The sequence below is a fragment of the Orycteropus afer genome, unplaced genomic scaffold, assembly GCF_000298275.1.
Source record: "Orycteropus afer afer isolate SDZICR_OR568_19922 unplaced genomic scaffold, OryAfe1.0 scaffold00059, whole genome shotgun sequence".
Lineage (NCBI taxonomy): Eukaryota > Metazoa > Chordata > Mammalia > Tubulidentata > Orycteropodidae > Orycteropus > Orycteropus afer.
The window spans coordinates 8,655,618-8,681,710 of record NW_006921646.1 but is presented as its reverse complement, the minus strand read 5'-3'; the positions used below and the strand labels follow the sequence as shown (position 1 = coordinate 8,681,710).

The 26,093-nt window shown below is 39.1% G+C and overlaps 1 protein-coding gene across 1 annotated transcript in view; it reads right to left on the bottom strand.

The window, feature by feature from the left end:
• The window catches only part of DNAH8 (dynein axonemal heavy chain 8), a 423,841-nt gene that overhangs the window by 3,212 nt on the left and 394,536 nt on the right, over positions 1–26,093 (bottom strand). Inside the window, exons 89-90 of the mRNA XM_007939462.1 lie at positions 15,642–15,794; positions 15,372–15,561 (exon numbers count right to left, since the gene is read on the bottom strand). Of these exons, the coding sequence (XP_007937653.1) occupies positions 15,372–15,561; positions 15,642–15,794 (343 nt within the window). The remainder of the gene's footprint in view (positions 1–15,371; positions 15,562–15,641; positions 15,795–26,093) is intronic.

The following is a 26,093-nucleotide window of genomic DNA, read 5'->3' as shown; positions in this document are numbered from 1 at the left end:
ACAGGCAGAGGAACAGCACTTGCAAAGGCATGGAGGTCTAGGCTAAAGAGGAGGCAATGACAGCAGGTAAGGTTAGAATATAGGTGGTGTGGTTGGTTGTTGGTTGCCCTTCACTTGGCTCCAACTCATGCTAATCTTATGTATAACAGAGCAAAATGTTGTCTAGACCTGTGCTATCTTCATGATCACTGGTATGTTTGAATCCACTGTTGCAGCTATTGTGTAGTGCCTTCCAACCTATGGGGCTTATTTTCCAGTACTATACTGGACAATATTCTGTTGTGGTCTGTAAGGCAGAGGCATGATTTTTCAGGGTCTTGAAAAATTACAGAGTTTGAGCTTGATTCTGTGGATGGTGGGAAAGTAAGCAAATTACATGATTGTATTTGCATCTTATAAAACATATTCAGAGTGCTAAAGAAGAGTCCTCATATTATTAATCCATAAGAAAAGCTGGTCAATCAACCAGAGTAATTGGTTGCAGGACTTTTATAGTTTATTATTAAAAAGCTATAGTTTCATGAAACTGAGAGCACCTAGTAGGAAAGGATGATTTTGTGATATAAAACATTAAATTCAGGGGGCAGGAAACAGAGTGGAAGTCTTTCTGGCAGCAAATGTCGATCAATACCCATACTCTGTGCAGAATCACTTGATTTTGATTATGTATATTCCATTTTAAATATTGGGGATGCCATACTTCAGTGGTAAAATGAACACTTTGTGTGCTTGCCAGTCAGTAGTGTGTGTGTATAGTGTGTGTGTGTATATATATATATATATATACATACACACACACATATATATACATATAACCATAATAATAAAATCTAATTCTCCCTTCTATGTCATTCTATGCCATTTTCATCATTCAACATTAAGTATGTGTGTGTCCAACATCATGTCATATCCAAGTAGAGGATTTGGAATTAAATTGGCCATCATTTATTATATTTTAAAATTCACCACTGATCTATGAATCTAGAAGGTCATAATGCATAAGGCATGAATCTTGGTCCCCACCATCCATCTGCACAAATTGAGTAATCGAATTTTTCCATAACATTTTAAGTCCCAACTAAAGAGCAAATTTGACCTCACTCCACACTGCATTCTGGACAGTGCCATGTGTGCCAGACGAAGAATGAGCTGAATCCTCTTTTATATAACAAATCTGCTCTAAAAACTTCAGTTATTTTCAGAGAGACCTGAAAAACTGTGCAGTTAAGAGACTTGAGAACACATGACAAGGAGAGACCATCTTCTTTCTTCTCCCGACTGGGGAATATGAATGATGTTGTCTAGCTGACTTCAGAAATCAGCCTCCTAATGTTGAGGAAACAATCCTGGTGTGTTACTAGCTGGAAGTATAAAACACACATTGTTGTTATTGTTAGCTGCTGGTGAGTCAGCTCTGACTCATGGCAATCCCATGTAAAACAGAATGAAATGTTGCCAGGTCCTTTGCTATCTTCACGTTTGTTGGAATATTTGAGTCCATTCTCGTAGCCACTGTGTATTGTGAGTGCTTTCCAACCAAGGAGGTTCCTCTTCCAGCATGATATAGGACAATATTGTGTTGTGACCCATAGGGTTTCTATGAGTCAGTTCCGACTTGACGGTACATATCATCAACAACAACAAATTTCCAGAAGTAGATCTTCAGCCCTTTCTTTCTGGTCTGTTTCTGCCTGGAAGTTCTGTTGAAACTTGTCCGCCATGGGGACTTCTGGTATTTCAAATACCAGTGGCATATCTTCCAGTATCACAGCAACATGCCAGCCTCCACAGTAAGACAAACTGGCAGATGGATGATAGAACATACATAACCTTTGCTATTAAGGACAAGAGTATGTAGATACAAAATATACATACAAGTACAAAAGATATCATGCCATTCCTTTGCTCATGGAACTTATGGGATGAAGGTTGAGTGGTGTTAACATTGCTGGTAGCTATTTTTTGTTGAGTTGATTCTGACTCATGCTGACCCCATGCGTTACAGAGTAGAACTGCTCCATAGGGTTTTCTTGGCTAAAATCTTGACAGGAACAGATCTCCATTCCTTTTCTTCCATCTTACTGCTGAGTAGGTTTAAACTGCCAACCTTTAGGTTATCAGTTGAGTGTAAACCATTTGTGGCACGGGAGACCTTATTGGCTATTGAGATGGGAATGTTAAATAAATATATTTGAGGCCTGAGATTGGAGGGTGGGGGACTGTTCTGTGGGCCATCACACTCAAGGAACATGGAGAAGATATATATTTTTGCAAGTTTTGATGGTTTTGTTTGGGCTTCCTGAAAAGAAGAGCATGATATTATGACATTTGAAGGGTAGTGAGTCCACTGAATTGTTCATTATTAAATTTAACAATGAATGACCATCTTTCTTGTGGAATGACATCAAGTCTCATGGAATACAAATCTGTGTTTTCTGATGCTTGCATAATTTAAAAAGACGATTGATATGTTTCTCTTTATAAACGCTTGAAAAGCAGTACTTTTGTTATGGTACCTATTTATTTTAATTGTGTTTGAACCAAATTTCAGTCATAAGTGGTGGAAAAGTGATTCATCATACATTCATATGTTTGACTCTGAAGTGAAAAACAGAAAGTTGGGCAAAGTCTTCAACAGTAATAACCTTTTGTTCTTCATGGGAGCTAACCACCCACATGATAAATGGGTGATTTGACTATTCAAACATCTGAGTTACATGTGGTCTAAACGAGGTGCTTGAAAATTTTTTTTCTCCTTCAAACTCACACAGCATACTGAATTCTTAAAAACTTGTCAAATTTGTGTTTTTTTTTTTTTTTTTAATTCACTTTTGAGCTAGGATTATACTTTGAAAAAACAGGTCTAAAGTAACATTTGTTATGTCTTAATTCCTATAAGGGAGGAGCTCTGGTGGCATAGTGCCTAAGGCATTTTACTGCTAACCAGAAGGATTGCAGTTCAAACCCATCAGCCACTCCTAGGAAGGATGGTTGGGCAATCTACTTCTGTAGTGATACTGCCACAGAAACCCAAAAAGGGTTCACCTTGAGTCGGATTCAACTCGACCGCAGTGCACAGCAACAACAATTCCTATAAGAGCAGTAATTTGACATTAATTACTAATTACTGTTGTTTGACTTATGCAATCAGTTGGCTTAATTTAGGAAGCTTAGAGTCCTTTTAAGTGTCATTTCATGCAAGGTCTTAGTAAAGGTGAAAGAAATAACTAATCAGGAAGTTTGCTTTTCTTGATTTTATAGGAGTTGGTCAGTACTCTGTAATGATGGCTCTATACCCAAAATAGGAAATATTTTTATCTTTAATAAATGAACTGATCCTTATGTGATGGACCATAGGTTGTATAGTATTTCCTGTCCAATCAGTTACTGAGACTCCCAGTAGCACCTTCAAAGATGAGAGGAAATGATGCTCCTGCCACAAGTATATGACAGGCAGTTTTTCCCCCAAATGAGAAGCAATTGGAGTTCATTGATAAATTAAATAAATGACCTGAAGTCATTAAACAAAGACCAGGTTGATCACCCCAACTGAATATAAATGCATTAGGCAACTTCCCTGAAGCTCTGCTAGATGCTTTAAGCTCTTAACTTTGCTGAAAATTAGAATCACCTGGAAAGCCTTTACAAATCACGCTTACCAGGCCATGCCCCAGGTCATTTAACTCAAGATCTCTGGAGGTGGGACCCAGGCATCAGTGCTTTTTAAAGGCAAGGCTTCTCGAACTTCAGTGTCCACCACCTGAATGGGGTGGGTGGTGGGGGATGTCCTGTTAAAAACACAGGTTCTAATTCTGGTGGTGTAGTGCCTATGGCATTTGACTGCTAACCAGAAGGCTGGTGGTTCAAACCCACCATTCACACCTCAGAAGGAGGATTGGGCAATCTGCTTCTGTAGAGGTAACACCTGGGAAAACCAAGGAGGGATCACTATGAGTGGAATCTACTTGACAGCAATGAGTATAGGGTGAAGGCTGAGAGTCTGCAGTTCTATCAAGCTCACAGGTGATGCTGATGCTGCTAGCTGGTGGACCACATGCTGGGTGGTGAAGGTTTCAGGCTACAGTTCTTCATACATTAGAATGACTTAGGGAGCTCTTAGGAAAGTTGAGTGTACAGACTCTAGAGGCCTCATCTCCAGAGACTGTGGTATAATTGGTCTGGGACCCCAGGCATTAGTATTTTTTTAATCACTCTCCAGGTGAGTCAACTGTGCAGGCAGGGCTGAGTACCGCTGCTCTGATAAAAAGATAATCAAGATAAGTCATTGACTGCTCACTGACCCAACTTTATTTTAAGAACAAGTTTGATAAGTGGGAAAGGAAATCCCTCATAGTACAAGTGAAATATTAGGACAGCTGTCAGCAGTCGAGCTGATTCCTTCCAGGGCTCCCTGAGACACGTGTTCTCTGAAATACTAATCCAGGCCACTGTTGACTCCTGCAAAAATTCTCTTGCCAACGTGGGATCAACTAAACCCCCCATGTCTCACATCCCAAAATGGAATTCCCTGCACTGATCTATTTTCTATGTGGGCTAATTTCTACTTCCTTTCCCTTGACCCAAGCTACCACTCTCCCCACTCCTTCCAATTCTACTACTTCCTCTGTCACAGTTCTCTGGTTAACAAACTCTCTTACATCTACCTTGGATGTTCTCCCCACCTTCTTGCCTTTACTGGAACCTGACTCAACCCTGAGGACACTGCCCTCTTCTTTGCCCCATGTGTCCCCCCTCCCTATATGTGAACTTCTGCTGCTTTGACACACCCTTTGGCCAAACATCCAGCTTCTCACTGTCCATGTGATATACCGGTCTCTCCAGCAGTGTGCCCATTCACTGGAGTTTTTGCATTTATCTAGATCTCTTCAATATCCCATTCAGCTTTCGGACATCCCAGTTCCTTTACCTCATCATCTCCCATAACCTCCTTAACTCTATCCCTTTTCTTCACTTCCTTTTCTATTTAGTCTAGATCCAAACTTTAAACCTCTTGCCCAGAAAAACTTCAATTCTAAATGAATCCAAATGTCCGTCTTCTTACACCTACACTAGGCTGCTGAATGATATCAGAGACCATTAAACAACTGCCACCAACCCAGTTTGCCATCTCCAGCTTCAATAGGATTCTGAAAGCCACCAAGCAATCCTTCTATGTTCACCTTGTTCACTCTCTTTCTTGAACTTCTGCCACTCTCCTTAAATCTCTCCTCCAACACTTCCTTGCTCTCAAGATGACCTCATCGCCTTCTTCAAAGAGAAACAGAACCCACTAGATGAGAATGCCCTTAACTTCTTGCCACCAAGCCTACTAAGTCACTTGCATCTCTGCTCATTCCTTCCTTCTTATGCTTATTACAAAGGATGAGGTGTCCCTCTACCTGTCTGAAGTGAACTTCTCCACTTGGGAGTGCTGTATCACACCGCCTCCTACATTTTACTTATTTTTTGGTATCTTTATTCTCTTTCACTTTCTTTACTGGCTCCTTCCTATCTGTATTTGAATATGCTCAAGGCTCTCTTACCATTAAAAAAGAAAGAAAATGCTTTCTTCTTAAAACTACTCCTCCAGCTTGCTTCTCCTCTTCAAAGCCAAATTTCTTGAGAAAATTATCTGTTGTTCATACTCACTACCTGCCCCCCATTTCCTCATCTCCCATTCAGTCACCCTGAACCTGACTCTCCCACCTCCCAACTCACTCCAGTGAGACTTCTCTTGCCAGCAACCTCCTTGTTGATAAGCCCATCTGACCATGTCTGGCCCTCTCTAACTTGATCTCTGGTAGCATCTGTCACTACTTCTCTTCTCCCCTTTCTTTGTCTTCCATGGAACTATGCTCTCTTTGTTTCCCTCTTAGAAGCTGTTTGGATGTGAGAGGACCATTCAAGAGAGTGTGGGTGAACTGCAGGATGATGATGCACAAGCAAACATAGCAGAGTCCTGATGAGGATAGTTTAAGAGGAAGATGACCAGACTGTGGTACTGGTGAGGTTCACAGGCAGAAGGTATATCAGAAGGTAGGGATCAAAATTCTACCTGAGGACTTAAGACGAGTCAGTAGAGAGGCAGAGACTGTAGAATGAATATCTGCATCTGTGAGAATGCCCGAGGTCACTGATGGAGGGATGCAAACAGAAGGGAGGCCAGGGCAGAGAGGTAAAGGAGAACCAAGCAAGGGCAGGGGCAGAACCAAGGCCTGAAAGAGTTTTAGAATCAGCATGCTAGCTATATTCAAGGGGAAGGAAGATGACAGCAGGGTTGGTGGATCTGCTGGCATTGCTGAGAGCAGTTTTACTAGAGTTATGAAAGCTGGCCAGATTATAAGGGTCTGAGTAATTAGTAAGAAAGGTAACTGTGTGTAGAGACTAGAGTAACGAGAGGTATGATTGTGACTAAGGCCAGTGCATATTAAGGCAAGAAAGATTCACTGTATTCACTCTGGAGGAAACTACATGGTTTAATAACTGGAGATGAATTAGAGACTCCTAGAGGCATTTCTGGGAGCTCTGGTAGCATAGTGTCTAAGGCACTTGACTGCTAACCAGAAGGCTGGTGGTTCAAACCCACCAGCCACTCCTCGGAAGGAAGATGGGGCAATCTACTTCCGTAGTGATACTGCCTCAGAAACCCAAGGAGGGGTCGCTATGAGTCGGGTCCGACTCAACGGCATATAACAACAACAACAAGAAGAGGCATTTCTATGGAACTCTGGTAGCACAGTGGTTAAGTGCCCAGCAGTTCGATATCACCAGGCACTCCATGAGAGAAAAATGTGGCAGTCTGCTCCTGTAAAGACTATGCACCTTTGGGAACTCTATGGGGCAGTGCTACTATGTCTTACAGGGCTTGCTATGAGTTGGAATAGACTCGATGCCAACAAGTTTGGTTTTTCTCTTTGGTTTAGAGGTATTTCTAAGATGTCTACAGTGCTATAGTTCTGTGATTTGGGCACAGGATCAGGTGAGTGCTATCACTCAAACTGAGGTTTAGGACCTGGATTCCCTCAGACACTTAGAGGCAGTTCTGATTAGGAAAACAGCATATATGGGGTAGCTGTGAGCTGGAATCAACTCAACTGCATCAGGTTTGGTTTTGGTTTTACATATGGGATATGCTTAGAGTTATTTTAGATTAGAAGAAAGCCCCCAGTCCCTTCCAATCCTAAAGCTCTAGTAACCATTGGTGAACTTTTCCACCTCAACAAACAGGTTTTTATAACTATCCTCGAGGCAAGCATCCAGAACTGGCTGCTAGCTGATGACGCTGACCTGAAAATCTACATACAGGCGAGAGGTGGTAGGTGATTTTTATAGTAAACACAAGATAACAGGATAAAGATAAAAAAAATTAGCCATCTCCTTGCTTCAGCAAAATCCCCTCAAACTGAAAATCTTCATTTGTATTAGTGAATAAGCTGTTACTGACATCTGCTATATAACAGACTGCTGTAGCTTATCAAGGCACTAAGAGAAAATCAGAAAAACTACTGCTGTTTGGCATGAAAATGGCATCAAGCTCCAGACTGAGTTAAACATTCAGGAAATAATGATACTGCATGGCTCAATCTAATATAGAGGTGTGAGACCCTGTGAACACCTTCTGCCTCTGCCTCTATTTCATTAGCAGCCCCTGTGAGGCATACGCCATATCAAATGGCAAAGCATGGCTATCAATTATGAGGTTCTGAAGGGCAGTCGATAGCCTGGCTGGAAGGCGGGCTCATTACAACTCATATTCTTTGGGTTGAAACACATCCTCACTTATAGCACATACATACACACCACCTTACCACCACCACAACCATCGTCATCATCATTAGAACCTAAACCATATGTACATGATGTGCTGAAAAGGTATACTTATGAGAAAACGAGACCAAAGAAATCTTTTGAGAACCCCAAGAAGCGCAATCTTAAACTACATGTGACAGCTTGGAAAAATCTAGTACAGCATAAAAGTTCCTGAGTAATCACTTGGGAGGCAAATCCATGCACTGAAAAGCTGTATCCATTGAACAAACATTACAGGGGCACAGGTACAGAAAGCTTGACCATTTCAATAATCAAATCTAATTGCCACACAGTTGATCTCGTCAATTGCTCCAGAAATTACAGTGAAGGGGGCCAAAAATACCAGATTAGCTCTGCAGTGGCTGACTCAGCCTCTTCAAATATGACAGAAAAAATATCAGGCCACCCATAAGGCAAACAAGCAGTGCTACAAAATAGCATGAGCTCAGACACTGGCCAGGGGGCAAACAAGCCATGTCACCTGTCCTTAGGGTGCCATGGGCTTCAAAGCCACTTAGGCCTGAGGGCAATTGCTAGAGACATAATGGGAAACACAAATCAAACCACATGGGATGCCATATTACATTATAAGATGATAAAATAAATGATCATACATGAATAAACTGAATAAGAATGGAAATATTTTACAATCTGCTTTATAGTCTAAGTGATTTTTGACTCTACATTTGTATGAAACTGTGGTCTCTTTGCACAATGCATTGTGTTTTATTTAAATGTGTGTATGTGCTTGTGGTTAACATTTACTTCAATGTTCTGAAGTAAATGTAAATTTCTGAAAGAAATTATTTCATTGGAGGGGTCTGGGTTAGAAGATATAAAACCCAGGAGATACATTCATTCATATTGTGAAAGTAATTATCTGCTGATGTCAAGCAGTAGCCGGAGTCTTCCAAGAAAAAGCACTTCATCAGTTTGCACACTGTCTGTGAACATGCATGGAGTTGCTGGAATCTTTGTGTTTTCTAGATCTGGCCAAGTGATATGGAACAGAAAGTAATTTGTCCCTCATGTCAGGAGAAGGAAAAGGAAGTAAAGAAGTGATTAGCGTGCAAGAAAAGTTGGCCTCCAGTCTTCCATGCTACTGGCAGAAAACAATCATAAGTAAGGGTGTGTGTGTGTTTGCTTCTGGGCAGAGTAGGATGCTTCAATAAGTCCAGGGCTTTCCTAGGCTTAGAGTGCCACGAGAGAAAACTCTGTTTTCAAAGTTTCTCTTAAAAACAGAGATGAAGGAAAGAAAGGATTAATATCATTAACAAGTAAAACCAAAACCCAAATCCATTGCCATTGAGTCAATTCCAACTCATAGTGACCCTAAACGACAGAGTAGAAATGCTCCACAAAGTTTCCAAGGCTATAAATATTTACAAAAGCTGATTGCCTCATCTCTCTCCTGTAGAGTGGTTGGTGGGTTTGAACTGCTGACCTTTTAGTTAGCAGCCAAGTGCTTAAACACTGTGCCACCAGAGGTCCTTTTAACAAGTAACCAAAAAAAAAAAAAAAAAACAAACCCACTGCCAGAGTCAATTCCAAATCATACAGACCCCCACTGGGTTTCCAAGGCTGTGAATCTTTTTCTTTTTTATTGAAATATAATTTATGTACAGTGAAATACACAAAACTAAAGTGACATGGGTCAATGCTTTTTTTTTTCCAGCAGTGTTCCTACACCCCCCCAACGGCAACCAACAAAGAAAGTTTCCTTCCATATATAAACCTTTCCTTGACCCTCCACAACAATGAAATAATACTGTATTTGTCAGTCTGTGACTGACTTATTTCACTCAGCACAACATCCTCCAAGTTCATCCACGCTATGCAGTGTTTTGCAGACTCTACATTACTCTTTAGTGTTGCATAGTATTCCATTGTGTGTATGTACCATAGTTTGGTTACCCATTCTTATGTTGATGGGCACATAGGTTGTTTCCATCTTTTTGCTATTGTAAATAGTGCTGCAATGAACATGAGTGTGCATATATCTGTTCCTGTCCTGGCTCTCACTTCTCTAGGATATATACCTAGTAACCGGATCGCTGGCTCAAATGGTGCCTCCAATTCCAGCTTTTTAAGGAATTGCCATACTGTTTTCCATAGTAGTTCTATCACTTCACAGTCCCACCAGCAGTGTATGAGAGTCCCAATCTCTCCCCATCCCCACCAGCATTTGTCATTTTCTGTCTCATCTAAACTTGCCATTAGTACTGGGGTGAGATGGTATCTCATTGTTGTTTTGACTTGCATCTCTCTGATGGCCAATGATCGTGAGCATCTCTTCATGTATTTGCTGGCCATTGAATATCCTCCTGGTGAAGTGTCCATTCATGTCTTCTGCCCATTTTTCAATTGGATTGCTAATACCTTTGCCGTTGAGGCATTAGAGTTTTCTATAAATCTGAGAGATAAGTCCCTTGCCAGATACGTAATTATTGACAAGAATGAATTTGTTCCTGTCATTCTGTTATGTGCTTTTTCGTGGTGTTGATTTCTTTGTTCCATATAATTTTCCGTGCTGAGATCATTTTGTTTATGAATCATGTTATCACTTCCTTTGTTGCTATTGTTTTAGTATTTGCTAAATATTTGTCCTCTTTTTCATTTTGATGTGAAGGTTTATCATTTTTCTTTAAGGTTACCCTGTGATTTATAATTTTCTTCCCAAGTTTAGAACAGTCCATTCTATCTTGTAGTTGTCTTGACTTCTCTACCATTTAGAAGTTCTATAACTACATAATATTTTCCCTTTTTGGTTTGTAGTTGTCCTCATTTGTCAATTGATGTCTCTGTTTCCCTGTTTACAATCTTGTAGGCTTATTTACTTTGGATACTCCTATAACTGGGTTGGTTTCTGGGTTATGTCATCATGTGTGTTGCTGTTGTTGGTTCTCTGTCCAAAGGACTCCCTTTAGCATCTCTTGTAAGGGTGGTCTGGTTTTAACAAATTCCGTTCATTTCTGCTTATCTGGAAATCTCTTAATTTCACCATCATATTTGAGAGACACTTTTGCTGGGTACATAATTAATGGTTGGAAATTTTTCTCTTTCAGGGCTTTATATATACCATCCCATTGTCTTCTCGCCTGCATGGTTTCTGTGGAGAATTCAGAGCTTAGTTTAATTGGTTGCCCCTTGTAGGTAACTTTTCATTTTTCTTGTATTGCTTTCAGGATTCTTTCTTTGTCTTTGGTTTTGGTGAGTTTGATGATGATATGTCTTGGTAATTTTCTTTTGGGGTCTATCCTATTTGGGGTTCATTGGACTTCTTGAATGGATATATTCTCATCTTTCATCATAACAGGAAAATTCTCTTCCAACAAATGTTCGACCATTTTTTCTGTGGTTTTATTTGTCTCTTCCTGTTTTAGAATTCCAATTACATGTAGGTTATTCCTTTGATGGTATCCCACATGAACCTTAGGCTTTCTTCATTTCTTATTTCTGATTGATCTCTTTCCAAAGAAGTATTGAGGTATTTGCCTTCAATCTAATTCTGTGTTCCATGATTCATTTCTACTCCTTTGTCTGTTCAATGTGTTAGCTATTTCTGAAAATTTAGCATTAATCTTCTGGATTTCTGTGTGTAGATTTTGTATCATTTATAATTTTTCATTTATTTTGTCATTTTGTTCTTGTATTGTCTTTTGAAATTGTTCTGGGGTCTTCTTTGTGTTTTCCTCAATTTTGTCAGTGTTTTCCTTGATCTGTCTTGCAATTCACTGAAAGTACCTAAATATAATTCTTTTGAATTCCTTATCAGAGAATGCTGCGTCTTCCTTAGAGATGTGTTTTGGGTCTGTATCCTGCTTTCTTGTTTCTCCAGCTTTATCTTGCTTCTTTGTGTGGACTGTGATGCTCTGCTTTCTCTGAGGCATTGTGACATTTTTGATGATTGTTATGTTGGAATGACTTGTCCACGATTTTTGTTTTCTTTGAATGTTATCTACTAGATACTAGATACTACTATCTACTAGATATTATGTATCTACTACAGCAGGGTACTGGGCTGTGCTCCTCTATTTGCTAGTTGGCAGCACTTATACCATCACCACCTGTCTCCTTTTCTGTTGTCAGCCTCCAATATGGCCCTGCTGTCCTTGGCAAACAGAGCCTATTCTTAGGTCCTTGGAATGAATGAGAATGCTGTAACTTTAAAATCCAAAATGGCCACCTCTTATAAATATTCAAAATGGCTGTGCCCTTGGTCACTTTAAATATCCAAAATAGCTACCACTTGTGAACATTCAAAATGGCTGTGCCCTCAATCACTTTAAATATCCAAAATGGCCACAGCTTGTAAACAATCAAAATGGCTGTACCCTGCAGACAGCCAAAATTCCACAGCTCATGTTGTCTTCCTCCTTGCTGTTTCTCTTCCTAGTCATAGGCCACCAGCACAGTTGTCCCTGCAGCCCTTGGTGACCAGGACTGATCTTTAGGTCACTTCTTAGATCCCAACACCACTTGGAAATATTCAGGCTGTTGGTCCCATCAGAGTAGCTGACAGTCCACTGCTCTGACCATCTCTGTACTCACCATTTTCATTCAGGTTTTTCCATTAGTTGGTGCCTGATCCAGTTCTGTATAGTTCCTTTCAAAGCTCAGGGCTCCAGGATTATCTTCTGTATCTTTGTCAATTGGTTTCTCTTTTCTTTGTTGAAGAGGGTCTGTGTAGCTTGTCTCCCTATCCCTCCATCTTACCAGAAGTCCCCTACAGCTGTAAATCTTTAGGGAAGTAGATTGTCTCATCTTCTTCCCATGGAGAAGTTGGGTTGGGTTTGAACCTCTGACCTTCTGGTTAACAGCCAAATGCCTAACCCACTACACCAACAGAGCTCCTCTTTAACAAGTGAAAGGCATACTTAAAGTTTACTAGAAGTTATTTGAAATGTACATCTACATTAATTTTCTATGAATAGTGTTCTGGTTTACCCCTGCGTGGGGCACACAGTTAAAGTGCTTGGCTGCTAACCAGAAAGTTGGAAAATTCAGGTCCACCCAGAGGTACTTGGCAAAAAGGTGTGGCCACCAGCTACTTCTGAAAAGTCAGTCATTGACAACCCTATGGAGCACAGGTCTACTCTGACACACATTGGGCTGCCACAGATCAGATTTGATGTGACAACTGGTTACTGAGTTTGTAACATTTGTTGTTGTTGTTATGTGCCATCGAGTTGGACCCGACTCCTTGGGTTTCTGAGGCAGTATCACTACAGAAGTAGATTGCCCCACCTTCCTTCTGAGGAGTGGCTGGTGGGTTTGAACCGCCAGCCTTCTGGTTAGCAGTCAAGTGCCTTAGGCACACGTTACCAGAGCTGTGCATGGCCTGAGCCATAGCCATTCCTTGCTCTCCCAAAGATCCTCATCAAATCTGTGCCCTTCTCTGCATCTGGTTAAGACCCCATGCTCTCTCTCTTAGTCTTGGAAGAGTCTCATTTCTCTGGGCTCCCATAATCCAGTTCACCCTCTATGTGCTCCTGGGAGTATCATCCAGTTTTTGGTGACTTCCCCTTCCTTGACTTTATGATAAAACCCACACTCCAGCCCCATTCCTGCTCCCTTTTATTTTTTGCCTGCACAAACCCTACTCACTGCTTCCCATGAAAAGCTCTTCCCAGACCATGCCTTAGCAGAATTTATCTTTCTTGCCTCTGCATTCCCTTCGTACTTAGTTCTTACACTGGTGAAGCACTTAACATGTTACATGTTAAAGTTGTTGCTGTGTCTGTCTTACCAACCTCTTTTAGGTCAGGGATTGGCAACAGCAGAGGCCTGACGAATGGAAGCTGGGTAAATAATCCTCATTAAGTTAAATGCTATTTCTTCAGCTACCAATTCAAGAATTACCTGATGACAACTTATTCAACTTGAGGGCTGGTAAGGAGGAAAGAGACTCATAGTAGATATGTGAAATCTGAGAACGACAAAAATCCTACCCTCCACACACATATTTGATGGAAATTTATTCTGGGAGAAAAATAGATAAATGAAATCTGGAAGCTGTCCGTTACATATTATGACCTTGACATAATAAATACTGTGTATAATTTTGTATGTTCATAAAAGTTACCGTGGTTAGTATTTTAAATTCAGAACATTTTAAGGCAATTAAAAATGCATGAAATATGTACATGAAGGATAATTAAATGATTACTTTTAAACTATTCATTGAAGTATTATGCAAATAAAAATGCACAAATCATAAGGGTACAACTTGATTAATTTTCACGAAGGGAATACAGCCATGCAACCAGTATCCAGACCAATAAACATAACATTTCCAGACACCCAGAAGCCCCCATCCCAGTCACTGTTTCTCACAATGGTAACTGCTATCCTGACTTTTAACAGCACCAATCTGTTTTGCCTATATAAATGGAATGATACAATATATAATGCTTTCTGTTTGTCTTCCTTCACTCAATTTCATAAAACTCAAATTTATTGTATGAAATTTAACCATATTGCTGTGTATAGCAGTAATTCATTCTAAATCTATAAACTTGAATAGTTTTAGATTGGATTACAAATGGAAGTTATAAGCTGCTGAATTGTAAGGAATCTAACATCTTGTCATTTTCATCAAGAGTTTCTTGAAGTAAAACTATCAATATTGTGGTAAAATCAAATGCTGTGTTCTAGATCTTACATGGTATGACATCACGCCAGTAACTTTCTCAGTAAAAATTTCTAGACTGAAGGAATAAATGAAGCCAAATCACAAAGCACTCTTTCAGAAATAAAAAAGAGCCCGAAGGGAGAAAGACCCCCAAAGATCACCGAAAACAACTTTTACCATATGATTATTTTAAAAAGTAAGTTTAATTTTCTAAAGTCTAGTAACAACTTCTGCATCTTTGGTATTTGCACACACATTTAAAAACTATGGGTTAAGAGCACCACAAAAATCAAAATAAATAAATAAATAAAATTTAAATTTAAAAATAAACCATAATAAATAAATTTATTTAAAAAAAAAACAAACCATGGTTTAAGAGAAACTTTGTCTACTATTTCATGTCTGAACCATAAACTAAGGAGGTCCGGTTGTGTAGGGTTTACACATTCAGCTGATAACCAAAAGGTTGACGGTTTGAACCCACTAACTGCTCCCTCAGTGGGTGAAAGATGAGGCAGTTTGCTTCCATAACTGGAAACTCTATGAAGCACTTCTACTCTGTACTATAGGGTCACTATGAGTCGGAATTGATTCGATGGCAATGGGTTTGGTTTAGGTTTTAACCATAAACTGAAGGCTTGCTTAAGTGGGTGAACAGAAATAGGGAAAGTTTTGTATTGTAGAATTTTTCCAAATTGCTTCTACCATATTGTAGAAGCAGTATGGTAGAAGCAGTTTGGAAAAATTTCAGATTGAATTGTAAAACAAGTAAGAAGGATAATCTGTGTTCCACAACCTTTGAAACAATATTCTAGCAATGAGCAAGCTGTCCTTCCATATTGTTTTATTTAGTCTACATTCATCATACAATGCTGCTCTCCAGCTACACACGTAGTTCAGATTTTTCCATTCTCCTATGAGCACATACCTTGAGGATTAAAGAATCCAGTCATCCAAAACACATTCGGCCTCCCTTCAAAAATCCAAGTAGAAAACTGAGCATTTCTTTCCAAAAGTTCAGTAAACCAGAAGCCCAGTGTGGACGAATCCCAGGACACTCTTTTCCAGATTTGAGGTATACGGGCATCATACATGTTGTCCAAAGCATCTCTCAAGTTCTGAAAAAAATAAGTTAAAATATGTGATTAAGAATAATCAACTAAAGAGGGAAACAGCTATTGATAGAATAACAGCTCACCTCACTCATAATGATTGTCCCTTCAATGGCCAATTTTAGATCACTCAGGCTACTGCGAAGTATTGTAATCACTTTTTGCATTCTGTCGATTTCTTGTCTAAGAAATATGTTCATTGAATTAAGATGTCCCATCTTTATCAAACGAGCTTTCACCTGAAACAAAGCATTACAAGGTAAGATGAGATTTTTACCATCTGTCATTTCTCTTCCAATGACCTCTCCTTTCTCTCTTTTCTTCCTCTGAATATATCTCATTTTTGCTTCTACCAGCCCAAATGAACTCTAAAATATGTCTTGCAGAACAAAACTTGCCATTAAATCCTCTGTTTTCTGGGCTTCAAAAACTACTGTTCAACTAAAATGATTTTTATTTCCTACTGATTATACTCAGTTGGTAATTGGAAATGTACTTTAAGAAGTCGAAATAAAATCATACCTTTTTTCTTTTCAAATGATTAAGTACTCAGTCTCAGCTAAATATTCTTTTTCAATCTAACCTTTATAAGAATACAGCTTGTAATATTTTAAAAAAAAAATCCTTACAGAGTCATTATTAGAAATGTCACAGAAAGTTAATACAGCCAAAATCTTTACAGAGCAGTTAACAATGAATGAATATGATTAGCCAAAGTTTCCTGAGATCATTGCTGCCTTGGACAGGGTAACTAAAGGGAGCCTTTTCTAATCTAATCAATGAAAATATTTGACTTTGTAGGAGAGTCATTAGGCTTCTGTCATTTATTTCATTTGATATATCATTAATTGACCATTTTGAAAAGATCAATATAAAAGTCTCTAGTTATAGGAACAATAAAATATAACAATTATTGGAAAATGAGTCAATATATATACAAATTTCAATTTAGTGGCATATGCCCAAGAAGAGATTGACTACAATTACTGGCAGGAACTCATAAAGAGATTTGAACCTTCTGTGGGCCATGATTGAAGAAATATCAGAATAAGAGGGGTAAGAATAGACACATGGAAGGGGAGGGATATAAATCAGTCCAAAGAACTACCACAAAGCCAGATGCCCATGGCCTCTCCTTGAGTTAGGGAGTGTTAGAAATTGAGGGGCCTCATAGTCATCTGGACCACTCTCTCTATTTTACCTAACAGGTCTTCTGGCATGGGGAGGTTTCCTATCAACAATGGACACTTCTGCTCTACTGTAGCTGAGCCATTTCTATGGTTGAGTGATAAGGGAGACAAGGGGAAACACAAACTCAAAGGGAAGTAGTGATGTAAAAACTAAACTGTATGCCTGGGACTACTTGTGCCAGTACAGAAAAACCATAACCAAACTCACTGCCATCAAGTCGATTCCAACCCCCCTTTGGAAGCGGACTGGCCCATATTTCTTCTGTGGAGCGGCTGGTAGGTTAGAACCTACCACCTTTTGGTTTGCAGCCAAATGCCTTAACCACTACAACCACAAGTGTTCCTTGCAGGTAGAGCAAGTAATATTAAAATCACAATCAACATGCAGTGGAATTTCCTAACCCAGTCCACCACACCTTAAGGTATTCTCTTATATTCCTAGTTTCAGAACTTATATTTTTGGAGTCTTCAGTGCCTCATTCTTACCTCTATCCCAAGCCCTCTTTCAACCTCCAGTGGCTGAATAGCATACATATCACCCCCTTTAACTCATGACCATTCTGTGGAAATTCACACTTAAAGGAAAAGGAAATTATAGAAATAGTCTTGCAATTCTAACAAATGGGAAACTAGGCCCAAGTATTGAACATAATGTCGAATCAATAACCTAGACAACTTTATATTTTTTTTATTGTGGTAAAAAGAAAAAAAAAATACATAACAATACTCAAAAGAATTGAAAACAAGAATGGAAACAGAGACAGGTACACCAATGTTTACTGCAGCATTATTCACAATAACCAAAAGGTGGAAACAACCTAAATGTCCATCAACAGATGAATGGAGAAATAAAATGTGACACATACATACAATGGGCTATTAATCAGCCATAAGGAGAAATGAAGTCCTGATATGAGCTACAACATGAATGGATCTTGAAAACATTATGTTGAGTGAATTAAGTCAATCACAAAAGGACAAATCCCACTTATGTGAAGTATCTAGAACAGGTAAATGTACAGAGATCAAAGATCATTAATGGCTGGCAGGGGTAGGAGGGAAGAGGAAGGGGAAGTCATTGTGTAGGGTACACTGAATTTCTGTTAAATGTGATGGAAAAATTCAGAGACAGATAGTAGTGATGACTGCACAACATAATGAATGTAATTAATGTCATGTAATTAATGTCACTGAATTGTACATGTAAAAAATGTGGAAATGGCAAATGTTTTGTTATATATATTTTTTAGCACAATAAAATGTATATATACATTTATTATAGTAAATTTATACATCATAAAATATTTGCCATATATATGTGTGTGTATCAAAACATTTCCATTTCAATTTAATATGCTAACAACCCCAATTAGCCTTGTACTGATTAGGGTTTTAAAAGAGAAATTTTACTTGAAAGATACGTTTAGAAAAACTTGTTATTGTCGTTAGGTGCTACTGAGTTGACCCATGTGACACAGTAGAACTGCCCTATAGGATTTTCTTTTTTTGTAAATTTTTTTTTTTCATTTTCATTGTGATTTGATGAAAGTTTACAGAGCAAATTCATTTTCCATACAACAGTCCATACACATTTTGTTTCATGACATTGATTGCAGGCCCCACAATGTAACAGCTCTCTTCCTATATATCGTCACTCTAGTTACTTTTTCCTTGTGTCCTTCCTTCCTATGCATTTCTGCCTCCTGAGCCATATCCCTGTGCAAATACTGCCCTTCTGTTCTCCCATGATTGATCATTCTAAGGAGTGTATCTCTCTGGTGTAAATGTTCACCTTATATGCTTGTCTATTGTTTGTCTAGAAAGCACAGGAGTAAGTTCAATTCCAGCCCTGAAAGTTCACTAGGGGCCATGGTGTTGGGGGTTTCACCAGGCTCTATCAGACCAATAAGCCTGGTCTTTTTTTTAATTTATTTACAATTTTGTATTTTGTTCCACATTGTTCTCCCATGCAATCCAGGATCTCTTGCACTGATCCCTTTCTGAGTGGTTGACAGTGGTATCCAGGCACCATCTAGTTTTTCTGATCTCAGGGTCAGATAGGCTGAGGTTGGCATGGTCCACTAGTCCCTTGGACTACTCGTTTCCATGTGTCTTTGGTTTTCTTCATTCTTCTTTGCTCAGGACAAGGAGAGACCAATTGTTGCCCCTAGATGGCCACTTGCCTATAGGATTTTCTAGGCTATAATTCTTTATGAGAATAGATTGCCAGCTCTTTCTCCAGTAGAGCTGCTGGGTGAGTTTGAACTGCCAACCTTTCAGTTAGCAGCCGATTACTAAATTTTTGTCCTACCAAGCCTCCTTAGGAAAAACTTAAAACAAAAAAACAAAACTCACTACCATCGAGTCAAACCCGACTCACAGCGACCCTTTCTTGTGTTTCTGAGGCAGCATCACTATGAAAGTAGATTGCCCAACCTTCTTTCTGAGGCGTAGATGGTGGGCTTGAACCACCAACCTTCAGGTTAGCAGTCAAGTGCCTTAGGCACTATGCTACCAGAGGAAAAACTTAAGCCCTAGAAAATAATTTTCATGCTCATATTATTTAAAGTGTGATTATTGTTCTGGCTTAAACTATCTTTTTATTAATAAAATTTAAGATTTTATACAGGATTTTCTTATATAGCCTTTTATAGAATTTTTATGATGTTTCTGGCACTAGATAGTCTCTTCTATAATTATGTATGTCCATTTTTACTATAGAAGTCAATAGTATATTTCAATTTACAAACTTCACTTTAAAACCACATTTTCAAGAATATACACCTTCTATAAAATAAAGGTATTAGAAGGTATGTGATCTTCAAACTGGAAGCAGCTTTAGTATAATCTTCCTCCTACATAGGAATTAATTTATTCACATCTGTGACACTCAGTCTCTGCCTGGATGTTGCCAGAACAGTGATTTTAGTGGTGAATTGACCAGATAATCAAAATGTCTTAAAACTTTCCTCCTGGTAATATCAACCCTGTGATCTAGTTCTGCCCTCTGAAATCATATCAAGTACATTTTATCTCATTTTCACACGCCAGTTTTTAAAACCTTTGAAGGCAGGTGTTATGGATTGTGTGCCCCCAAAAAACATGTGTTGCAAACCTTAACCCCTATACTTGTGGTTAAGGAGCTCTGGTGGTTCAGTGGGTAAGGCATTTGGCTGCTAACCAAAAGGTTGGTGGTTCAAATCCACCAGCTGCTTTGTGGGAGGAAGATGAAGCAATCTACTTCCATAAAGATTTACAGCCTTGGCAACCCAATGGAGGTCACTATGAGTTGGGATTGACTTGATGGTAGTGGGTTTGGTTTTGGTTTTGGTTATACTTTTTATTAGAGGAGGCTTGATGGTGCAGTGGTTAAGTGCTTGGCTGCTAACCCAAAGGCTGGTGGTTCAAACCCACCAGCTGCTCTGTGAGAGAAAGATGAGGCAATCTGCTTTCATAAAGATTTACAGCCTTGGAAACCCTATGGGGCAGTTCTACTCTATCCTATAGTGTCACTGTTGTTGTTGTTATGTGTCATCAAGTCAGACCCGACTCATAGTGACCCCTCCTTGGGTTGCCAAGGCAGTATCACTACGGAAGTAGATTGCCCAACCTTCCTTCTGAGGAGTGGCTGGTGGGTTTGAACCGCCAGCCTTCTGGTTAGCAGTCAAGTGCCTTAGGCACTATGCTACCAGAGCTCCCATTGGGTCACTATGAGCAGGAATCAACTCAATGGCAGTAGGTTTTTTGGGGTTTTTTTATACCTGTCATTATAAACCCATTTGGGAATGGGTGTTCTTTGTTATCTTAATGAGGCAGTATTAGTGTGTGTGTGTGTGGGGTGGTTGTTGAGTCTATCTCTTTTGAGATATAAAAGATTAAGCCAGCACAGGTGAGGGAAGACAGATGCCATGCTACATGAACATCACCAAGCAGACAAAGAACAGAAGACAAATTGAGACAAAGACCTTCCTCCCAGAGCTGGTAGAGAAAGAAAGTCTTCCCCTAGAGCCGGCACCCTGAATTCGAACTTCTAGCTTCTTAAATAGGGAGAGAAAAAATTTCTGTTTGTTAAAGCTATCCACTCATGTTATTTCTGTTGCAAAAGCACTAGATCACTAAGGCAGCAGATGTTATGCCTCATAAGTTTTCTGTAGCCCACACATGATGAACCTTTGAAAGTACGTACTTATATTTATCCATTTCATAAAAAATGTTTTCTCCCCTTACCGTAACTATCTCTACATAAACCTATTAATTTCAATAGCTTGGTTGTCAAATGCCTTGAAACCCATCTACACAATGGAAGCAAAATCTGCTTTAAGGGGCAAGAAAATTGTTTTTATTGTTTTTACTCTCACTCACTGCATGATGAAACTGGTTAAGATCGTAGGCTGCTTTGTGTTCAAATCCTTGCTCTACCACTTCTTAGCTTGGTTTCTGCTGGGTTTGTCATGAGGACTAGTGACACAATGCAGTACAGTAATTAGCACAGTGCTTGGTGTATAATGAGTGTTCAAAAATGTCAGTTAAACATAAATAAGTTAATTAAATTAAAAACCAAACTTAATGCCATCAAGTCAATTCAGACTCATGGCAGCCTCATATGACACAGAGTAGAACTGTGTTCCATAGCATTTTCTCGGCTCTAATCTTTTTGTGGGGTCACTATGAGTTGAAAATTGACTTGATGGTATCTAAACTTGACAACAACAACAAAAACAATCTTTGCAGAAGCAGATCTCCAGGCTTTTCTTCTGCAGCACTGATGGGTGGGTCTGAACCACCCATCTCTAGGTTAGTCGTCAAGTGCAAAAGGTCTGCTCCATTCCAATGACTGTGTAACTGCAGTGCTCAGAAAGCTTCAGACTGGTAAAAACGTGCTTATAAACAATATCCCCACTAATTGTTCTATCCTAATCAACCACTTCCAAAAGTGATTAAAAATCTTTTGAGTAAACGGGTCATCTATTATTAAGACATTTTGAGTATCCTAAAGAAAACCAACTCACTGACACCACTGATTTTCTGCCTTAAAAGTTTTTTCGAATTATTTTTCAGCACAGCTTAAGGCATAGTAGAAGTTGGTATATAATTGGGTCAATCTGGAAGCTTTGATTAAAGTAATTACCTTGTGAAGAGATGTAAAAAGGAAACAGAAAATCATTATAAAAAAATTATGTTTTCTGTGATTTTTTTAAGTTTTGAAGGATGATTAGGTTACATGAAGGAGGCTCTGGTGGCATAGTGAGTAAAACATTCAGCTGCTCACCAAAAGGTTAGCGGTTCAAATCCACCAGCTGCTCCGTGTGAAAAAGATGAGGCAGTCTTCTTCCATAAAGATTTACAGCCTTGGAAACCCTGTGGGATAGTTCTACTCTGCTGACCTTGGGATTTTCAGTGGACTTGAATTGATGGCCTGCTGTGTGGTTTGGTAACATCGGGAGTGCGCCTGTTTACTTGTCAGCCTTGGGTTTGTCAGCCTCAGCAGCCAGCAGCTGTCTGAGTGAAGAAAAGCCTCTAGCTTCAGTGGGCCGGGAGCAGAAGGCAGAGCTGAAGCCCAAGGTTGAGGGGCTTTCACCCAACCCCTAGAGCCTGGCACTTTGAACTCAGACTTAAAGCCTCCAAACTGTAAGAGAATGAACTCCTGTTTGTTAAAGCCGTCCCATTTGTGGTGTATTCCTGTCAGAGCAACACAAGGTAACCAGAACAAGGAGGAAGCCAAGTTTGAGAATTTTTGGAACTTTTGAAACATGCAGAAATTTACCACAATTAAAGATTCACTTAGAACAGCAGTTCTCAAAGCATAGTCTGGAATCCCTGGGGGTCTCTGAAACTCTTTCAAGGAGTCCACAAAGTTAAAATGTTTTTCATAGTAATACTAAGAGGTTATTGACTTTTATACTCTCATTCCCTCGTAAGTACACAGTGAAGTTTTCCAGAGGCTACATGACATGTGACAATACAACAGACTGAATGCAAAAGCAGACATGAGAATATAGCTGTCTTCTATGAAGCCAGACCTTAAAACAGATTTGCAAAATGTAAAATAAAGCTACTCTTCTCACTGAATTTTTTTAAAATATAAAAATGTTGTTTATGCTAACACATACTGGGTTTGTTACTGTTATTTTAAAATGAATTCATAAATATATATTTTAAAATTTCTCAGTTTAAATTTCTTTTCTTAAATTTTTTTTTAAAAGGTGACTTTTAAAAAAATTTACTGTAATTTGGGTGAAAGTTTACAGAGAAAATTCATTTTCCATATAGCAGTTTGTACATATTTTGTCTCATGACATTGACTGCAATTCCCCACAATGTTACAGCTCTTTTTCCCACTTCCTCCCCATAGTTACCTCTGTTACCCTCTGTCCTTCCCTCTCATGCACTCCTGCCCATGGAGCTGTCTCCCTGTGAATACGCAGCCAGCCCTCTGTTCTTCCATGATTATTTGTTCCAAGTAGTTATCTACCTGATGTAAATGTTCATCCTATATGCCTGTCTATTGTTTGGCTAGAAGCCACAGGAGTTCAGTTCCAGACCTGAGGGGTGGCTAGGGGCCATGGTCTCAGGGGCTCAAGGGGCTCACCAGGATCTATAAGACCAGCTTATAGATCTTTTTTTATAAATCTGATTTTTTTTTTAAATGATAGTGAGTTTTGTTCCACATTGTTCTCCCGCTCTATCCAGGATCTCCTGCACTGACCCCCTCCTAGTGGTTGACAGTGGTAGCTGGGCACCATATAGTTCTTCTGGTCTCATGGTCATATAGGCTGAGGATCCCATGGTCTACCAGTGTCTTGGACTAATTGTTTCATTGCATCTTTGTTTTTCTTCATTCTTCTTTGCTCTGGATGAGGAAAGACCCATTGTTGTATCTTGATGGCCACTTGCAAGCTTTTAAGAACCCAGTTGCTACTCACCAAAATAAGATGTAGAACAATTTTTTGTGTAGTATGTTATGCCAATTGAGCTTGGTATCCCCTGTGACCATGATCCAGAGCCCACAAGTCCAACTGCTTGCTCCCTCCGAGTAGCTGGCTGTGGCCACGAAGCCACCACAACCTTGCCCCTTGTCAACTCTACTACACAGCTGAATATTCTTATAGCACATACAAATACGAATGTATAAACATTGTCTGTTAACCCTATACATGGTCATGGGCACAGTCCCCCCTGCCTACCAAATCATTTAGCTATCCACCTATAGATCAATACTTGCCATCACTGACAACACAGTACTATACATGCAAAAGGGTTCATCTTTTTTGTCTGTACTTCCCATATACCTTTCTATGTCTTCCTCTTCCTTGGTGCCACCATGTTGATCATTCACATTAGGTACATTACCCTTCTGTTCACCCAAATCAATATTTGTCTCTACCTATCTAACAGTGTTTCCTCCCTTCCCCTCCCACTCCTGGTGACCAACAAAGAAAGTTTCCTTCCATATATAAACACTTCCTTGATTTTTTACAATAATGAACTAATACAATATTTGTTCTTCTGTGATTTATTTATTTCACTCAGCATAAGTTCATCCACATTATATGGTATTTTGCAGATTTTGCATTATTTTTATTGTTGCATAGTCTTCCACTGTGTATAATTACCATAGTTTGCTTATCCATTCTTCTGCTGATGGGCATCTAGGTTGCTTCCATCTTTTTGCTATTGTAAATAGTGCTGTGATGAACATGGGTATGCATGCATCTGTTCTTGTCCTGGCTCTCCCTTCTTTAGGATATACAGCTAGTAATAGGATTGCTGGATCAAATGGTATTTCTAATTCTAACTTTTTAAGGAATCGCCATACTGCGATTGATACAGTGGTTGTATCATTTTGTAGTCCCACCAGCAGTGTATGAGAGTCCCAGTCTCTCCAGTATTTGTTATTTTCTGTCTTGTTGAACTTTGCTATTTGTGCTGAGGCATGATGTTACCTCATTGTTGTTTTGATTTGCATCTATCTCTGTAATGGCTAATGATCATGAACATTTCTTCATGTGTTTGTTGGCTGCCTGAATATTCTCTTTGGTGAAGTGTCTATTCATGTCTTCTGCCCATTTTTCAATTGGATTATTTGTCTTTTTGTTGTTGAGGTGCTGGAGTTTTTTTTTAAAAAAAATAAATTTTAGAGATAAGTCCCTTGTCAGATTATGTCATTGCTGAAAATTTTTTCCCAATCTGTAGGTTCTTTTTTTACTCTTTTGGAGACGTCTTTTGAAGCACATAAAAATTTAATTTCTAGAAGGTCCCATTCATCTAGTGTATCTTCTTCTGTTTGTGCATTTTGGGTTATGCTTAACAGTCTATTTATGCCATAAATTAGGGGCCCTAAATTTGCCCCTATTTTTCCCTTGAGGAAAAATATAGTTTTAGGTTTCACATTTAAGTCTTTGATCCATCTGGAGTTAGTTTTTGTGTATGGTGTGAGGTATGGATCTTGTTTCATTTTTCTGCAAATGGATATCCAGTTTTGCCAATACCATTTGTTAAAGAGACCATCTCTTCCTCATTTAATGGATTTCAGCCCTTTGTCAAAAATCAGCTGACCATAGGCTGACGGATCTATTTCTGGGTTCTCAATTCTATTTCACTGGCCATGTGTCTGTCATTGCACCAATACCAGACTATTTTGACTACTGTGGCTGTATAGTAGGTTTTGATTATATGTGTGAGACCTCCTACTTTGTTCTTCTTCAATAGTGCTTTGTTTATCTGAGGTTTCATTCCTTTCCATATAAAATTAGTGATTGATTTTTCCATATCGTTAAAGAATGTTGATGGGATCTGGATTGGGATTGCATTGAATGCATCTTGCTTTGGGTAGAATGTATATTTTCACAATGTTCATTCTGCCTATCCACGAGCATGGGATGTTCTTCCATTTTTATAGATCTCGTATGGTTTCTTGAAGTAGTGTTTTGTAGTTTTCTTTATACAGGTCTTTTGTGTCCCTGGTAAGATTTATTCCCAAGCATTTTATTTACTTATTTATTTATGGTCTCAATTGTTAATGGTATTGATTTCTTCATTTCCTTTTCAGCAATCTCTTTGCTAGTATAGAGGAATCCAACTGATTTTTGTAGGTTGATCTTGTATCCTGCCACTATGCTAAATCTCTTAGTTATTTCCAGTAGTTTTCTTGCTGAGTCTCTTGGGTTTTCTATGTCTAGGACTGCAAAAGGAACAAGGAGAGAAAACAACAGAGATAGAGTGAGAGAAAAAAGAACAGTCCTAAACGAAGTAGAGGGAGCTCTGGTAGCATAGTGGCTAAGACACTTGCCTGCTAACCAGACGGCTGGCGGTTCAAACCCACCAGCCACTCCTTGGAAGGAAGGTTGG